Source organism: Vicugna pacos, chromosome 22 (genome assembly GCF_048564905.1).
Source record: "Vicugna pacos chromosome 22, VicPac4, whole genome shotgun sequence".
Lineage (NCBI taxonomy): Eukaryota > Metazoa > Chordata > Mammalia > Artiodactyla > Camelidae > Vicugna > Vicugna pacos.
Genome location: NC_133008.1, coordinates 29,486,012 through 29,503,895, shown reverse-complemented (window position 1 = coordinate 29,503,895; position 17,884 = coordinate 29,486,012). Strand labels below are relative to the sequence as shown.

General features: G+C 52.3%; 1 protein-coding gene and 1 long non-coding RNA gene across 4 annotated transcripts in view; both read left to right on the top strand.

Moving 5' to 3' along the window:
- UHRF1 (ubiquitin like with PHD and ring finger domains 1) overlaps window positions 1-16,010 on the top strand; it is a 30,330-nt gene extending 14,320 nt beyond the window's left edge. For all 3 annotated transcript variants that reach the window (XM_072947912.1, XM_072947913.1, XM_072947911.1), the window contains 12 exons: window positions 3,107-3,207; window positions 3,284-3,470; window positions 4,100-4,223; window positions 4,322-4,429; window positions 4,717-4,821; window positions 5,620-5,726; window positions 7,700-7,862; window positions 7,949-8,086; window positions 9,402-9,555; window positions 9,633-9,790; window positions 11,521-11,619; window positions 14,576-16,010. In XM_072947912.1, coding sequence (XP_072804013.1) covers window positions 3,107-3,207; window positions 3,284-3,470; window positions 4,100-4,223; window positions 4,322-4,429; window positions 4,717-4,821; window positions 5,620-5,726; window positions 7,700-7,862; window positions 7,949-8,086; window positions 9,402-9,555; window positions 9,633-9,790; window positions 11,521-11,619; window positions 14,576-14,722 — 1,591 coding nt within the window. In that variant the 3' untranslated portion in view covers window positions 14,723-16,010. The remainder of the gene's footprint in view (window positions 1-3,106; window positions 3,208-3,283; window positions 3,471-4,099; window positions 4,224-4,321; window positions 4,430-4,716; window positions 4,822-5,619; window positions 5,727-7,699; window positions 7,863-7,948; window positions 8,087-9,401; window positions 9,556-9,632; window positions 9,791-11,520; window positions 11,620-14,575) is intronic.
- A 221-nt stretch (window positions 16,011-16,231) lies between these two features.
- On the top strand, window positions 16,232-16,689 carry LOC140688376 (uncharacterized). Its single transcript, XR_012063019.1, has 2 exons — window positions 16,232-16,303; window positions 16,511-16,689. It is a non-coding gene; the product is annotated as an uncharacterized lncRNA (long non-coding RNA).
- Window positions 16,690-17,884: the final 1,195 nt, after the last annotated feature.

The following is a 17,884-nucleotide window of genomic DNA, read 5'->3' as shown; positions in this document are numbered from 1 at the left end:
TTTCATTTCCTTGGGTTGATTTTGCTCTTTTCCTAGTTTTTTTGAGGTAGCAACTTAGACTCTTGATCTGAGACCTTTCTTCTTTTTTAACAGGAGCATTTAGTGCTGTAAATTTCCCTCTCAGCACTACCTTCACTGCTTTCCACATATTTTGCTGTGTTATATTTTTCTCTTTATTCAGTTCTCTCAATTTTTAAAAATTTTTTTGAGGGTTTGTCTTTGGCTCTTGGCTTCCTGAGAAAGGCGTTTAACTCCCAAGTGTTTCCTGAGGTTTGCATTGTCTTTCTGCTGTTGATTTCCAGTTTGACTTCCTTGTGGTCAAAGAACATACTCTGTATGATTACAGTCCTTGTCAAGGTTTGTTTTATTGGCCCTGAATGGGGTCTGTCTTGGTGAATATTTCACAGTTGCTTGGAAAAAAAGAAAAGTATTCTATTGTTGAGTGGATTGTTCTGTTTATATCATTTAGACCGAGTTGGCTGGTTGTGTTGTTCACATCTTCTAACTGGTGCTGATGTTCTGTCTAGTACTTCTGTCAGTTGCTGAGGGGGTGTTGCAGTACCCAGCTGTAACTGTGGGTTTGTCTGTTTCTCCTTTCAGCCTCCTAATTGTGAGGGTCTGTTGTTTGGTGCTTACACACTTAGGATGGTTGTCTCCTGGTCCTAACATAATGTCCCTCTTCGTCTCCAGTAAATTTCTTTCTTTTTTTTTTTCTCCAGTAAATTTCTTTGTTGTGAAGTCTACTTTGTCTGAGACGCATGTGTGTGTATTGACATACCTGCTTTTACCTGCTTTTTAAAAATTTTTTAAGACCTGTTTTATCACCTAGATTCTATTTTTATTTCCTGGGAATCATTTGTTTTTTGAGGGGAGGTAATTAGGTTTATTTATTTATTTATTTATTTTGATGGAGGGCCTGGGAATTGAACCCAGGACCTGGTGCATGCTAGGCATGTACCCTACTACAGAGCTGTACCCGAGCTGTACCCTCCCCATTGCCTTTTTTTTTTTTTGAAAAAAGTAAATGTTTACACAGTGTATATCTTTTTTTATCCGTTTACTTTGAATCTCTGTGGTTGAATTTGGAATTCTTGTAAACAGGATATCAATGAATCATTTTTAAAAAATCCACTCTGCCAGTCTGCCTTTTAACTGGCATACATTATTGCTACTTGAACAACTTGGGGATTAGAGGCACCAACGCCCTACACAGTCAAGAATCTGAGTGTAACTTAGAGTCAGCCCTCCATGTCTGAGGGTCCCTGTATCTGTGTGTCCCCGTCCGAGGATGCAGCCAACTGGGGATTGTGTGGTCCTTGAGTATTTCCTAATGAAAAAAATCAGCCTATAGGTGGACTCATGCAGCTCAACTTCATGTTGTTCCAGGGACAAGCGTATTCAGAGCCCTCCCATTGAAGGTGGTGACTGGTGTGTTAGGACGTGAGCCTGCCTCCTTGTGATCTGCTTTCTGTTTGTTTCCTCTCTTCCTTCTTCCTTTTCCTCTTTCTGTCCTCCTTGTGGGTTGTGTAGACGTTTTTTAGGATTCTGTCTTGATTTATTCAGTCTTTTGGGGTGTGCTGCTGTCTAGTTTTCTTAGCGGTTTCTCTGGATTTTATCATGGAGACCTACTACAGACCGCTGTCTCTTTTACCACTTAGACTGATGTGCGGGCCTCTCCCTGCCATTTACATCCCTTTACACTCTCTTACTGTCTTCAGTATCAGATGATATCATGATTTTTATTTCAGTCACTGTATATGATTTAGAAAACGCTTAAGGAGCATAATCTATTGTATGTACCCATATTTCTGCTCGCTTTGTTTTTCTTCCTTTTGCTCCCAAGATTCCTTCCTTTATAATTTCCCATCTCTTTGAAGAACTCCCTTCCTTATTCTTTAAAGGTGTGTCTGCTAGCAAAGAATTCTTTTAATTTTCCTTTAACTGAGACTGCGACCATCTCTCCCACCTCCCTACCCCATCTGTTGAAGTAACTCCCAAGCGTGGAATTGTTGTATCTGTTAATATTTTAGACTGTATTTCTTATTTTTAAAATGACTCTTTTAAAAGAAACATAGTTTGCCCTTATTACAGTATAAAGATTAACTGTAATGCCTTAATTTGTATCTAGTCATTGTTCAGTGTTCCAATTATCTCTCTTTTTTTTAACCATTTGTTTAAGATCTAAGCAGTGCCTGCAGATCTCAGGTTGATAGGTCTCTTACAAACCCCTTTTATCTTTAGGTTTCCTGTCCTTTCCTTTCTTCCCCCCTTTCCTTAACAGCTGGCTTGTTGGAGAAGCCTGATCACTTGTCCCATAGAATCTCCAGTCTGGGCTTTGCCACCTGCATCCTCGTGGTGTCATTTCCTCTGTTCCCCGTCCCCATGTTTCCCATGAACTGGTGGGCGGGGCTGGACCTGTGCCGTTTAGTCCTGTAGCCATGAGCCACACATGCTGCGGAGAGCTTGAAATGTGGCCAGGACATGTTCAGATGTGCCGTGAGTGTCAAATACACACTGGATTTCAAAGACTTAGTGCCGAAAAAGAATGTAAAATAGCTTGTTAATAATTCCTTAGTGTACATTGCATGTCGAAATGGTATTTTGTATACGTTGGGTTACATAAAACATTCGAATTGATTACATCTGCTTTTACTTTTTGAACGTGGTTCTTAGAAAATGTAAAATTATACACGACTCGAACGTGATTTCTCTAGGGTGTTGCTGCTGTAGGTGGCAAGTTGATCTGAAGAGATAGTAGGGTGATCTGATGGAGGTGGTGGGTTGGTCCCTGGGGTCATTTTAACTTGAAGGAGTTTTTCTACTTTGATCAGACTTTACCTTTATGGTTTTTGCCTGCTAGCAGGTTAGAAATTATTCTCTGAAATGCATCTGGTGATGAAACCCTGGTTTTAGTTCCTGGTTTAGTAGGACTTGAACTTGCCCGGGGAGTAGCCGAGCGAGCGCACAGGCCCTGCAGGCCTCCCCTCGGGCGTGATTGGAGCGGAAGTGTTCTGTGCTCCGAGTGTGTGTTGAGGCAGGTGGCAGCGCCTTCTCGGCGCCTCGGCGGGTGGCCTGCTTGGAGGTCTTAATGGCTCATCCCCCACAGGGATCACTCTATCGATGACTGTCGGATCGCCTTTGTGGACGAAATTTTCAAGATTGAGCGCCCAGGCGAGGGGAGCCCCGTGGTGGAAAACCCGATGAGAAGTGAGTTCCTGCCCCTCGGTGTCGGGCGGCGCGGGGGGCCCTGCCTGAGCTGACCCCGGCCTCCCCACCCGCACAGGGAAGAGCGGGCCCTCCTGCAAGCATTGCAAGGACGACGAGAAGAAGCCGTGCCGCATGTGCGCCTGCCACCTGTGCGGGGGCAAGCAGGACCCTGACAAGCAGCTCCTGTGCGACGAGTGCGACATGGCCTTCCACACGTACTGCCTGTGCCCGCCCTTGTCCAGCGTCCCCAGCGAGGAGGAGTGGTGAGTGGGGCCTGGGGACGGGGCTCACGGGTCTGCCACCTGGTGGCCCTGTGACCATGGGGAGTGGGGAGGGAACTGTCCCAAGTGGCTCCCGTGGCCTGGGCCCCAGGGTGACCCCAGGGAAGGAGGCTCCATGGGCAGGAGCTGGCCTCTGGGCCACCGTGCCATCTGTGCTCGTCCTGGTGACTGCCACCAGGGGGCAGGAAGGATTGTGATGCGCTCAGCTCTGGTCTAAGGACCCTCACCTGCTAACGGAGGTGGCTGCTGTTTGCACTGCCCCTGGCCTTGTGGACATGGGGAAACCGAGTCACTGGCAGCGAGGAGGTGCCATCGACCGTCCCATGTGTCTGTCCCATCTGGGCTGGGCCTCCACTCCCCATTGGGAAGCTCTGCAGTTCCCCGGAGAGGGGTCAGGGTCTGCTGTCCACCTCGGCCACCGCTCGCCAGACCCGGCTTCTGAGCACATCAGATGTGGCACACGTGACCGAGGAACTGGGTTTCTTATCTGATGTCAACCCCAGCTGGGATGTGCAGGACCCCAGGGAGCTGGAAGGAGCTGGCTGTGTCTGCAGCATGGGGCCGGCAGGAGTGCATGGCCAAGGCCAGAGGTGATGTCCCTGTTGTCACAGGTACTGCCCCGAGTGCCGGATCGACTCCAGTGAGGTGGTGCAGGCAGGGGAGAAGCTGAAGGAGAGTAAGAAGAAGGCAAAGATGGCGTCGGCCACATCGTCCTCGCAGCGGGACTGGGGCAAGGTGAAGGGTCCCGGGTCCTGGGCCCCGGCCGCCCTCCCCGCCCTCCCTGCCCTCCTGCAGGCGCTCACGCGGCCCTCCCCTCTGTTTTGGAACGGCAGGGCATGGCGTGCGTGGGCCGCACTAAGGAGTGCACCATCGTGCCATCCAACCACTACGGACCCATCCCAGGCATCCCCGTGGGCACCATGTGGAGGTTCAGAGTCCAGGTACCTGAGACATCTGGACCCTGGGGCTCGGCTGATGGGAGCTGCCTTTCCAGAAGCCCCTCCGCTGGGAGGGCCACCCTGAGGGTAGGAGGCAGGGGTGGAACTCAAGCCAGGCCCTGCCATGGTGCGGCTCGGACTTGGGCTGTCGGGGTACAGGTTCTCGTGACAGGCCGGATGCATCCGGTGGGAAGTCAGCACTGGCGCCGAAGGCAGGAGTAAGGAGGGCTCGGGCTCTTCCGTTGCGGCTGGTCCGGGAGGTGCCACGTGTTTCTCGGTGGCTTTCGCAGGTCAGTGAGTCGGGGGTCCATCGACCTCACGTGGCAGGCATCCACGGCCGGAGCAACGACGGGGCATACTCTCTGGTCCTGGCTGGGGGCTATGAGGATGACGTGGTGAGTGTGGGGAGGTGGTTTTGTTTTTGCTTAATTGTGGCAGACAACACTTAACATAACGCTCACCATCTTAACCATTCCAAGTGCACAGCTCAGTGGCATCAGGGACGTTCATATGGTTGTGCAACCATCCCCACCGTCCATTCTCAGAGCTCTTCCATCTTTTAAACTGAAACCGTGTCCCCGTTAAATACTGACGCCTCATCTCCCACCCCCCATCCTACTTTGTGTCTCTGGATTTAATGTATAAGTGAAATCATATATTTGTCTTTTTCTGTCTGTCTGATTTATTTCGCTCAGTGTCATGTTCTCATGTTGCAGGGAGTGTCAGAACTCCTTCCCTTTGTAGGCTGAATCATAGCCAGTGTATGGACGGGACCACGTTTTGTTTTTCCATTCATCCCTTAGCGGATACTTCCGTTGTTTTGGCATTCTAGCTACCGTGCATAATGCTGCTGTGAACATGGTTATAAAAAACAAACAAACAAAACCTCTTTGAACCCCTGTTTTCAGTTCTTTTTTGGTATAAACCCAGGAGTGGGATTGTTGGATTATGATGTGATTCTGTTTTTAACTTTTTGAGGAACCTCCGCGCCGTTTTTCACCGCGGCTGCACCATTTCACATTCCCACTGGCCGTGCACAGGCTTCCAGGTTCTCCATATTCTCCCCATTGCTTGTTATTTTCTGTTTCTTTGACAGTTGATGTCCTGATGGGGGTGTGTGTGTGTGTGTGTTTTCGCTGGCGTGTGTCCTCTGCCTTGTGGAGGGTTCAGCCTGCCCTTTGTGTCTGTTTCAGGACCACGGGAACTCGTTCACGTACACAGGCAGCGGTGGGCGAGATCTTTCCGGCAACAAGAGGACTGCAGAACAGTCTTGTGATCAAAAACTCACCAACACCAACAGGTTTGCAGAACCAGGTGTTCTGACTTCCCCAGCGCCACACGCCTGCCTCAGCCTCCAGCACCTACTCAGGGGAGGGCATCGGTCCCATGCGGGGGTGTCATCTGCAGGAAGTTAGAGCCCAGTGAAGAGTGTGGTGGGACGTAGGGGTGATGGACATCAGCTCTTTCCTGCTCTGTCCACTAAACACTCGTGAGTCAGATGCATTAAAGCAAACTTCCCCCTAGAAGGCCAGATAATAAATATTTTTGGCTTTGCAGGCGGCATGGTCTCTGTTGCCGCTCTGCCGTCCTAGCACAAAGCACCTGCAGAGCACATGTGAGAGCGTGTGCACGGCACTGTTGGCAATAAAACTTTATTTGCAAAACCAGGAGGTGGGCAGGCATTTGCTGAGCACCGATTACAGGATGGGATAAAGCAGAAAAAGTATAAAGCCCAAAGGAAAAGACAGATCTGATGAGCTAAATATTATAAATTACAGCATTAAAACCCCTAAGTAAAGTGGGAAAAAAAGGGCAAATAACTATCTTGGGGAAAAGTCTGCCACTAACATGACACCTGATGGTTATGTCCTTATATGTAAAGAGCTGGTGCAAATCAGTAAGAAAAACTAATAGGACAACAGCAAAGTATGTGCATATCATACAGCAAAGAAAAGCAAAGCTCCAAAGACCATGAAACTTTGTTCCATTTTAGTGATCAAAGAAATACACATGGAAGCAACGATGAGATACTGTTTATTTACCACGCGATGTTGGCCCCAGATGCTAAAATGTTGAGAAATGCCAAGGCGTAGACTAGCATTCCACTATTGGTAGAAACACAAGTTAATACCATCTTTCTAGAAAGCTCTTTGCCTGTGTGTATGAAGAGCCTTGGGAGTGTTCTTACTCACGACCCTGTAACTCTCCTTTGCAAGTGTGTTTATGAGACTCGGGGAGATGTTATGTGTGGGGATAGTCATTGTGCCATTATCCAAAACAGCCAAATATCAATAACTAAGTATCTGTTTTAAAAATGATGGAAGGGTTTGTTTTTGTACTTTTGTCTAGTGGAATATTTAAATTTCAGTGGCTATTAAAAAAAATCCCATTTTTGGAGATCTAATGGTGTGAGGAACTGCTTGGAAGCTAACATCATGTTGTAAAATCTGGACATGAGACTCTTAAGAAATCTGGTTTTTAACAAGCGCTGTCCGCCCAGGAGGACAGCTGCGTAGCTGCCACTCCTCCTTCTCGCCCGGTGAGACGGCCTCGTTGCATCAGACGCTGAGCTGACCTCTGGTCCACTTGACCCAGGCCTCCGTGCCCTTTGTCGAGACAGACCTGCCGGCCCAGCCCGTGTTTGTGCGCCTCCTCGGGGCTTTTTTGATGTTTGGGGTTTTTTTTTTATATAGGGGGAGTGTAATAGGTTTATTTATTTTTAAAGGAGGCACTGGGGTTGAACCCAGGACCTCATGCATGCTAAGCACGTGTTCTACCACTGAGTTATACCCTCCCTGCTCCTCATTTTCCTTGATGGCATTTTCCCCACATCTTGTTAGTGTCCTGTGGCTCCAGTAACAAAATACCACAAACTGAGGTGGTTTAAAGCAACAGGAATTTATTCTTGCCTAAGTCTGGAGGCCCAGAGTCTGAAATCAGGGTGTCGCAGGGCCATGCTCCCTCTGAAACCTCTAGGGGTGGGCCCTTCCTGGATGTCCCTTGGCTTGTAGATGCAACACTCCAGCCTCTGTGCTGGCACCTTCTCGGGCCCTGCCCCCGTGTCCGTCTCAGTTTCCCTTTTCTTAGAAGGACAGCAGACATTGGACTTAGAGCCCCCCTAATCCACCGTGACTGCCTCTGAATCTGACTCCATCCATAAGCACCCTCTTCCCAAAGAAGGTCCCAGTCATGGGATCTAGAGGCGGAGACTCAGCCCTGTGTCGCTTGGGGATGCAGTCCCGCCCACAGCGCTGGGCCTGGCTCTCCCTGCAGGGCGCTGGCTCTGAACTGCAGTGCTCCCATCAACGACCGCAAAGGGGCCGAGGCCAAGGACTGGAGGGCGGGGAAGCCGGTCCGGGTGGTGCGCAACGTCAAGGGCCGCAAGCACAGCAAGTACGCCCCAGCTGAGGGCAACCGATACGACGGCATCTACAAGGTCAGCAGCTCCCCATCCCTCCTCGCCTGCCCGCCCACCCCCCAGGCCCCCAGGTCCCCAGGTCACTGTCAGCCACGCTCCTGCAGGTGGTGCGGTACTGGCCCGAGAAGGGGAAGTCCGGCTTCCTGGTGTGGCGCTTCCTCCTGCGCAGGGACGATGTCGAGCCTGGACCCTGGACCAAGGAGGGCAAGGACCGGATCAAGAAGCTGGGGCTGACCATGCAGGTGCGTCCTGGCCGGCCGCGCAGCTCCCCCGGCCCAGCCAGCAGATCGTGGCTGGAGCCAGCCCTGGGCCTGCCTTCTCGACACCTGCTTGGGGTTTTCCTGTCTTGAAAGATTTCCAGGCTCTGGGCAGGTGGCACCTTGCTGGCTGTACCATCCACATTTTCAGTCAATGAATACCAGGGAGTGGCAGCTCATCTTTGCATCTGCGGTTTTAGAGCTGAGAGCCACTTTCTTATCAGAGCCGTGTTAGAGGAGCTTATCTGAAATCTGGAGTCCACTGTCCTCTCTCGGCCAGTCCCCCTCCCTTTCTCTCCCGTCTCTCTCCCCTCTCTGCTCCTCACCCCTCCCGCTCCAAAAACAGCAGAAACCAATAAAACTGGTCTAGATATAGACTTCAGGGAGGTCTAAAAGTGAACGTAAGGTGGCAGGATCTCCCGGGGCAGTCACTCACTGCCGAGAGCTACGGAATCCTCCATCTCCCAGAGTTCCCCCAGTGCACGCGGAGTGCGGCTCTTTGGCACCATAATTACGGTGTTTGCTGTTCATTTTGGTGAGCTGCTCTATAGTGATAAGCCGTGGTGGGACTATTTAAGGAATCTTAATTGCTGTTGAGAGTCAGATCGCACCTACCCCCTGGGGAGGGCCACAGCCAGTTGTCTTTCGAACCCATTGTTGGTCCTACAAGGAATTTCAGAAGCCGAGGAACTGGGGAGAGAACCAGCCACGGGTCGTGGGGACTGTCAGTGTTTGGTGGGAAAAGGGTTTTTATTTAGGACTTAAGCCTTCATTGCAAGTTAGTGTTGGTAGAAAAGCTTGAAGGTTTCCTGAGGAGAAACACTGGAGAGTTAGATGGGATTGTAGGTGCCTTGGAAATGGGGTTCTAATCAGGTCATGCCTGTTGGGACGTGGAGGAGCCCAGGATCCATCAAAATCTGGTTGGCGAGCCAAGGCCTGGGGCCAGTTGTTGGTCAGTGAAGTTTTCTGGGGGCCCAGCCATGGCCACTCATTCCCACAGGGGCTGGGCCTGCTTTTGTCCCCACAGAGCCCGAAATTTTTAGTGCCTGGCCTCTGGCTGGAGAAGTATGCCTACTTCTCCCAGAAATAGAAAAGACAATAAGAGCATCTTACTTGCTGGCTCTGACGCGGAGCATCCGATGTGTGTCATCTCATGCCGGGCAGGCTGACCATCCGCTTTCCTGCAGGGGTCCAGCGTTGAGTCTGGAGGCTCTGAGCCGAGGCTGAGTGAGGCCGGAGCCTAGGTCTCTGGGGCCAGGCGGGGGCCGGGGAGGGTGACGTCCTGTCTTCTCCCCCGCAGTACCCAGAAGGCTACCTGGAGGCCCTTGCCCGGAGGCAGAAGGAAAAGGAGAACAACAAGAAGGCTGCCCCGGAGGAGGAGGAGGAGGAGGCGGAGGAGGAGGAGGAAGGCTTCACGTCCCCCAGGAAGGGCAAGCGGAAGAGCAAGTCGGCCGGTGGGTGTCTCCTCGAGCTGGGGGGCCGTCCTCGCCGGGACCCCCACCCCCACCCTCACCTGCTCCACTCTTCCCAGGAGGCAGCCGGGCCAGCAGCGGGTCCCTGCGAGAGACGCCCAAGAAGACCAGGGTGGAGCCCTACAGCCTCACCAGCCAGCAGAGCAGCCTCATCAAGGAGGACAAGAGCAACACGAAGCTGTGGACCGAGATCCTGAAGTCGCTCAAGGACGGGCCGGTGAGCCCCCGCCCCGCCGGGCCGCCTCCTTTCTGGGGTGACAGGCCTGCCCCTCTGCGTTTAGAGCACGCAGCTCAGGGCACGAAGCACGTGTGCACTGTTCTGTGCCATCCGTCCCCAGAGCATTCCATCTTCCCAAACTGAAACTCCGTCCCCGCCCCCGCCATCTCCTTTTCTCTTTTCGAATCTGATTCCTCTAGGGACCTCCTGTGAGTGGAATCACACAGTGTTTGCCCTTCTGTGACTGGCTTCTTTCACTGAACGCCGTGTCCTCAGAGTTTGTGCACGTTGTAGCAGGTGTCAGAATCTCCTTTTTTAAAGCTGAGCGATACTCCACCACGTGGATGGACGACGTTTGTTCGTCTGTCATCTGTCGTGGATACTTGGGTTGCTTCCACCCTTTGGCTGCTGTGAATGGTGCTGCTCTGAACACAGGGGTGCAGTTATCTCTTTGTGACCCCGCTTTCAGTTCTCTTGGGTATCAACCCAGAACTGGGATTGCTGGGTCACAGGGTCATTCTGGGTTCAAATCTTTGAGGAACTGCCAAACCAGGGGTGTCTTTTTCAACCCTCCTGCCTTAGTGGGGTGAGTGACGTTGATGGGTTCCTGCAGGTGAATGGCTTGGTGTCCTCTGGCCACTGCCCCTGCCTGGTGGGGACCAGCTCTCCTGGGCTCACTGTCAAGGTCAAACCCAAACTGTATGAGCTGTGGACAAGGTGTCCGTCACTGCTAACGTCCTTCTGGACTTTACCTCCTGATCACCCCATTGCAGGGCCTCTGCCCTTATATGTATCTCTGCCTCGAGCACCTTCCCCTGCAGCCCTCCGGGCTCAGTCTTCCTGCATCAAATCACCGTGGCTGCCCTAACAAGTGAGCCTTTAGGGGCTAAAATCCAGGTGTGAGCAGGGCTGGTCCCTCCTGAGTCTCCGGGGAGAATCAGGTCCTGCCTTTTCCAGCTTCTAGAGGCGCCCTATCCCTGGCTCGCGGCCCCTCCCTCCATCCTCACTGCCAGCAGCGCAGCATCTCATTTCCCGTCTCTCTCTGACTCTGACCTCCTGCCTCCCTCTGATAAGGACTCTGTGAGGACACTGGGTCCCCCAGGTGGCCCAGGGTCACCCCCATCCCAGGGGCCTTAACTGAATCCCACTTGCAGAGATCCCCCTTCCCCATGAAGGTGAGGCATTCACAGGTCCCAGGGTTTGGATGAGGGTGTCTTGGGAGGCTGGTTCTGGTCCCCACGTCCTTTTGTTCTGTTAATGGGCCACCTGCCCCGTGGAGCCCTCTGGCCGTCTGCCTTCTGGGGCAGCCGCTCCCCGGCTCGCTGCTGTCTCGCCCCCAGCGCTGCGGCGACGTTGGTCTTTTGCTTGCTTGCTCTTTGGCCTCCCGCACTGGGCCTCGCGCTCCATGAGGGCAGCCTTTCTCTGTCTCATCCAGCGTTGGACCCCGGGGACTGAGTGGCAGGCAGGCGGCACCGTGTTGCGGGGCTGAGCTCCGCGCCCGAGAGACTCGCTGATAGAGCGCGGTCCTGAACTGGACCCTGGCTGCGCTCCACTGGCGCCAGGGCCTAAGATGGGGTCACAGCCGCTCCTGCCTCCTGGGGTGGGGGTGGGAGGATGAGACTCGGGCCCTGGGTGGGGGCTGGACAGGGGATCTGGGGATTCCAGCCTGGCTGTTCGTTCCAGGGAACTGAGCCTTCGCTGGTCTCACGCACCCTCTCCTCTGGTTCCAGAAATTCCTGAGCAAAGTGGAAGAAACGTTCCTGTGTATTTGCTGCCAGGAGCTGGTGTTCCGCCCTATTACGACCGTATGTCAGCATAACGTGTGCAAGGTGAGGGGAGCAGCCCGGGGGTGGGGGGGAGGGCGGTCCTGGGAAGGGGCTCTGCCTCTGCCGCTGCTGTGGGTCCCTCTCCCCCTGGCCCTCCGAGGGGCCCAGGGTCTGTTTCTGGGCGGCCTCGTCTACAGTTGCCTCCCAGCCTTTATCACAGGCTCCCATAACCCCACTCCCCTCCCTCCCTGTGCTCTGGAATCGACCACAAACTCCATGCCCAGCCCCTGCCCTGAACTTCCAGCCACACCAGCCCTCTGCTGTGCCCTCAGTAGGCTAGTGCCTGCCTTCTTTGGGTGCCGCTTGCTGGCCCTCCCTTCCCTCTGGAATGCGTGCCCCAGCCTCTTATATATGCGTGAGCCCAGGTGAGAGAAAACGGCTGTTGTCCTGACCTGGGATCTGATCACAATAAATGAAGCAGACTGTGGGCTGGGCTGGAGAGCTGTGAGGCGTTTATCCCCTAGAGGAGTAGGGAGGTGGGCTTCCTGGTGGAGGTGGCAATTAACCTGCTCCCTGAGGGGGGCCTGGGGCAGCCTACCAGGCAGGCAGAATGGCATGTGCAGAAGCCCGGATGGGTGGGCACCTCGGGTGATGGAGCTGGAACAGTATGATTACATCTGATGCTTTTGAAAGTGGGATTGGGAGGGTCTCAGACTGGGCCATATGTGGTCTGCCCTGAGTGGTGCCGATGGGGGCCGGATCATTCCGTTGTGGGGGTGCCCTGGACGCTGAGGTTCTGAGCAGCGAGCGTCCTTGGCCCCACATACTTGGTCCCAGGGGTCCCTCCAGTTGGGAAGCGTGTCTGGGTGCATGATTTCTTTCTGGTCTTCTGGCCAGAGTCGGTCAGTAGGAACTTACGGGTTGGCAGGCAGGCCGTTTAGAAGGGACTGTCTCTGCCTCCCAGTCACCCTGGATCTCTGAGCTGTTCTCTCTCCTTGCGGCTATCTCAGTCCAGGATGTCAGGCCAGTTGTCAGACCAGAGAACATGAAGACCTGGGTGGCCACGGTCAGGCCCTTCACTCTACTGCCATGTGGTCTGACTGAGGCCTGTGTGTCCGGGAGAGATGCCCCTGTGTGCCTGAGGCTGTGTGGGGTCCGAGGGGGGCCCAGATGTGGCGGAGCAGGGGGAGGGCATGTCAGCGGTCTGGGTTTAACTTCCCTTCTGCCCTTTCTGGCCTTGAGACCTTGGGAAGCCACATAGCCATGCTAAACCCTGTGGCCCCAGTGGAAGGGGGCATCACGGCACCTTTCTGGCCCGTGTCTGGCTCCAGGCGACGGCTGAGGCACTCCAGGCTGGTGGAGGCAGAGCTGCGGGGCGCACAGGAAGTCAGGCCCGCGGGCTCTGGATGTGGGCCAGGTGGCCCAGGGAGCCACTCGTACCTGTCGCTGGGGTGCTGATGCTGTGCTGGAGGGAGAGGCCACTGGCACGAGCGCGTCTGTGCCGCCTGTCCTCACGGCTGCTGTGCCCGCTCCGACAGGCTCAGTGTCGGGCTGTGGGGAAACGGCTTTGGCCCTCCACCCTGATGTCCCAGCACTCGATTTTGTTTTTACTCTGTGAGAGTATTTTTATTGTGGTAAGATCCACAGCATACGGTTTACTGTTCTGTTTGTAAAAATGCAGCTCAGTGGCATTAAGCACATTCACACTGCTGTGCAACCATCCCCACCATCATCTCCAGAACTTAGAACTTCCATGTTCCCAAACTGAAACTCTGTCCCCATGAAACACTGACTCCCCATCCCCTCCCCCAGCCCTGGCCCCACCGTCTGCTTCCTGTCTGTGGATTTGACTCCTGCAGGGAACTCCTGTGAGTGGACTCAGACAGTATTTGTCCTTCTGTGTCTGACTTCTCTCCCTGAGCGTCATATTCAGGGTTCATCTGCGTTGTAGCGTGTATCGGAATCCCCTTCCTTTGGAAGGCTCAGTCACCTTGCAGCCTGTGGGTGGACCCCACTGTGCTTACCCGTCATCTGTGGGTGGCCTCTTTGGGCGTTTCCTCCCACCTTTTGCCCATTGTGAAGCAGGCAGCTGTCCAGAGCCTGATTTGGAACCTGAATCTTGGTGTGTTGTGCAGAGAGAACTACCTTTCGTCTCTGGAATCAAGCTATAGACTTTATATTGGAAAAAGAATGCAGGAGTTTTTAAAAACAGGAAATAGAAGCTGCAGCCCGGCGGCGGTGGCGGCGGCAACGTGCCGTGGCATCAGCAGGTGTTCGCCGACTTGGCGTTGTCTCTCGCAGGTCGCCTGGCGCCGTCTTTCAGGTGTGCTCGTGTGTGCAGGTGCCCGCGACCTGTGTGCGTTGTTTCCGGCCACGTGGCTGGCGTCTTCCCTGCTGCTCTGGCTGGGGAGTCGGCTCTCCTGGGCCGTCCACCTTGAAGCTTTGAAGCTCTGTCTCCACCTGGCTCTCTTCCCCCGGCATTACTCAGTTGAGAACCGGGTTTGAACCCAGAATCTGGCTCAGCATCAGAACTCCCTCCTGCCTTTCCCCCCATCTTGTCATGGACACATCTGTACAGAGCATCTAAGCTTGGTGCCGGGAGAGCCAGCTAGACAGCCCCTGATCGCAGGGCACACCTGGCCTATCACACACAAGTACCTTAGTCCACAGGGTGATTCCAGAAGGCAGACAGGGTGCAGTGAGAAGAGTGGCTGCAGCGGGGCCATCTGATATTCCAGGGGTGCCGGGGAAGGGTCCTCTGAGCAGGGAACTTGAGCCAAAGCATGAGTGACAAGAGCCAGGGGACAGACCTGTCGGGTGTTGTGACCTGCAAGTATGGACACCTGGCGGCCAGGATCAGCCTGGGGCAGCTGGGCTGGGGGTGGGCGGCAAGTGGTCAAAAGGAAGACTGAGGGTCAGAAGGGACCTCTGGACCCCGTGAGCAGTCAGTCATCACGCCCGACTCCGTCCCGGGGGCAGTGTGGGGCAGGAGCACTTATCACCTGCCCGCTTTCTGCAGGATTGCCTGGACAGATCCTTCAAGGCCCAGGTGTTCAGCTGCCCGGCCTGCCGCTATGACCTTGGCCGGAGCTACGCCATGCAGGTGAACCAGCCGCTGCAGGCGGCCCTCAACGCGCTCTTCCCGGGCTACGGCAACGGACGGTGATGCTCAAGCACTTCTCGCCGGGCGTTTTTAAAAAAACGTATCAGAGGGGTCTTTGGCCCCTGTTTTGTTTTTAGTGGGCTTAACTTAAACATGTAGTTTTTCCTCCACTCCCTAAAAAGCCTCGTCTTCCCGGTTTTGTTTTGTTTCGTTTTGTTTTAATCTATAAATTTTCAGGAATTTGTATTATGCCTCAAAGGAAGAAAGTTGGACTTCTCAATGTTTTTATCTTGGTTTTATAAAAAGTACAAAGCCTGCAATTTTATCAGCCAAAAAGGAAAACAAAGAACTCATATTTTTTTCTTCTGAGGATGGAATTAGAAACGACTTGGCGTGAAGGCTGCTGAAGTTGCCAGTGTCAAGGTCTTAGACGTTCCTGCCCCGCTGCTGCCTAGAACAATCTTCCCAAGGTTGGTGGGTTTGGCCCCGAAGGTGAAATTTCGTCGCCTAGAACCCAGCAAGGTGGTATCTGGCGGTGGCCCTGGGGGTGGTGTGGCCCCGCCAGGAAACTGGAAAAGCAGAGAAGGCCAGTCGGGACCCAGTTGAAACTCCCCTCCAAGCCATCCCCCGGCGCTCTGCTCCTGCGTCCCGGTCCCTACCGAGCGCACAGGCCCCCGGCCACCCGGGCTGAGAGTCGGGGCCACACCGAAGCTACCTCCACTAGACTCTCTGCTCCTCCATCTGGACGCCACGGAAGCAAACGCACGGGGCCACATTCAAGTGCCTTTGGTTCCTCCTTACTTTTCAGACGCGGGGCTCTTTTTCTTAGCACTGAATCGTCGACAATGCCAACCAGATTCTAAAACTGTGGTCCGCCAGCACCTCCCTGGGGGCCCTGGGGGTGTGAGTGGGGACCGTCTGAGTTTTGTCGATCCTTGAAATTGAATTTTCAACCCACCAATTGGGAATTACAAGAGGGACTTTTTTTTTTAATAAACACTTTTTTGAAATGAAATTTTTTTGTAGTTACTGTATATGTACCAAGAAATCTAATAACTTAGGGTTTGGTTGTATTTTTGAGGGGGGGAGTTTTGTATTTTTTGGAATTTGTTAATTTTCTTAACTTTACCAAAGTTTGCAGCTTATACCTCAACAGAACAGGGATATTTTAAATCACACAACTGCAGGCAGACAGGAACAATACTGTTTTAAAGGTGTCTCTTTCCCCTCGTTCTTAGGTTGTTAATGTATTAGGAAGAAACCGCAAAATCCTGTGTAGGCTTTTTCTAAGAAGTTCAATATTTTCTGTCCAGATTTTAGATTCTCAGAATAAATGCCTTTTACAGATGGATTTGGTTGTGTCTTCTGTTTGCAAATCGCTCTGTAACCTACTCTATTACTAGTAGGCTGCTGCTGCTACTGGCCGTTTCTACAGCTATTCATTCATTTTCTCTTCACAAAAACTGTAGGAAACAGGCTAGGCAGGTAGCATCATCCCCAGTTTGCAGATGAGAAAACTGAGGCCCAAGAGGTCAAAGTGACATGCGGGGGGTCTAACCTTTGTCCTTTCCCAGGGTCAGCGACCTACAGCAGAGGGGCTGAACCGGACCTTCCAGCTTGGAACCAGAGGTCACTGTCACCAAGGTGGGCGGCACTGTTCCCATTAACATTTGAAAAAAGTCAGGCTGTGGTGGTCCCCCACCGGGAGACTGGCTCTGCCACCAGTGGGCATCAGCAGCCTGTCTCATCATCCAGGGAGCTGCTTGACCCTGGGGGGCTCCCTGCAGGGGGGTGGGGATGGGGGTACATGGGGGTATGGGGACTGATGACCTGAAATGCTATTTCCAGTAGCAGTCAGAGGCCAAGGATGAGGCAAGTTGGAAAATAAACTCCAGGGAAGGTAATCATGCCGAATTCTGCAGACGCAATTCTTTACCCCTGGTTACTGGTGCCTTTTATTGATGGTTAGGTAATGATGTGGGCAGATCTGATTTAATAAACAACAAAGTTCGGTGTGTTTTGGACCTTCAGATGTGTCAGGTGTATCCTTGAAAACATTATGCTAAGGGGAAGAGGGCAGTCACAAAGGATCATATATTATGTGACCTCATGAAATGCCACACACAGGTATCTCTAGGGACAAAGATCAGTAATGCTTAGGGCTGGGGAGGGGGAGGGGAGTGAGCTAAAGGGTGCAGGGTTCCTTTTGGGGGTGATGAAAACGTTTGAAATTTGGTGGTGGTTGGTGATTGTACACTTCGGGGGAATTGTACAATAGACTATATACCTCAAAAAAAATACTGAGTTTGAACATGGAATAAAAATGGGGATAATTGCATAGATGCCCAGCTATGAGGAGCAATCTCCATAAATGTCCCCAGGCAGGCCCTACACAGGGGCAGGACACATGAGGGGTCTTCATTGTTGAGATAGTGGAGTTTAACTTTTCACATAAAAGTTAAGAGTGATGTCATTGTTAAACATTAGCCAAACCCAGAAAAATATGTGTATGTGACCCTGTTATGCAGAAATAATCACAATATAACTATATTAATTTCCTGGTAGACTTGGTAGCTTTTTTTATAACACTTATTGAGGTATATTGCACATGCTGTAACACCCATTTAAAGTATACAGTTCGGGACAGGAGGGTATATAGCTCAGAGGTGGAGTGAGTGTTTAGCATGCACAAAGTGCTGGGTTCAATCTCCAATACCTCCATCAAAAAGAAATAGGAATTATATAAAAATAAAATATATAAAAGATACATGAAAAAGTGTACAGTTCAGTGGTTTTTACTACATTAACACAGTTGTGCAATCATCAATTATCTAGTTCCAGAATTTAATCATCTCCAAAATAAGCCTGGTCCCCATTAGTAGTCACTTCTCACCTCTCCTTCAGCCCCTGGCAACCATTCATCCACTTTCTGTCTCTGGATTTGCCTGTTCCTAGCCATTTCATATAAATAAATTCATATAGCACATGGTCTTTTGTGTCTGGTTCTCTAACTGATCATGAAGCTTTCAAGGTTCATCCGCGTTGTAGGGAGTGTCAGGTCTTCACTCCTTTTCTTGGCTGAGTAATATTCCACAGGGTGGATGGACTACCTTTTCAAACCTACCTGCTTGATTTTTTTTTAATATAAAACTTTTTTCCTTCTCTCCTTCCACCCCATGTTATAAAATGGATCCATAATCTCTTTAGAACATCTGGAGGCTGGAA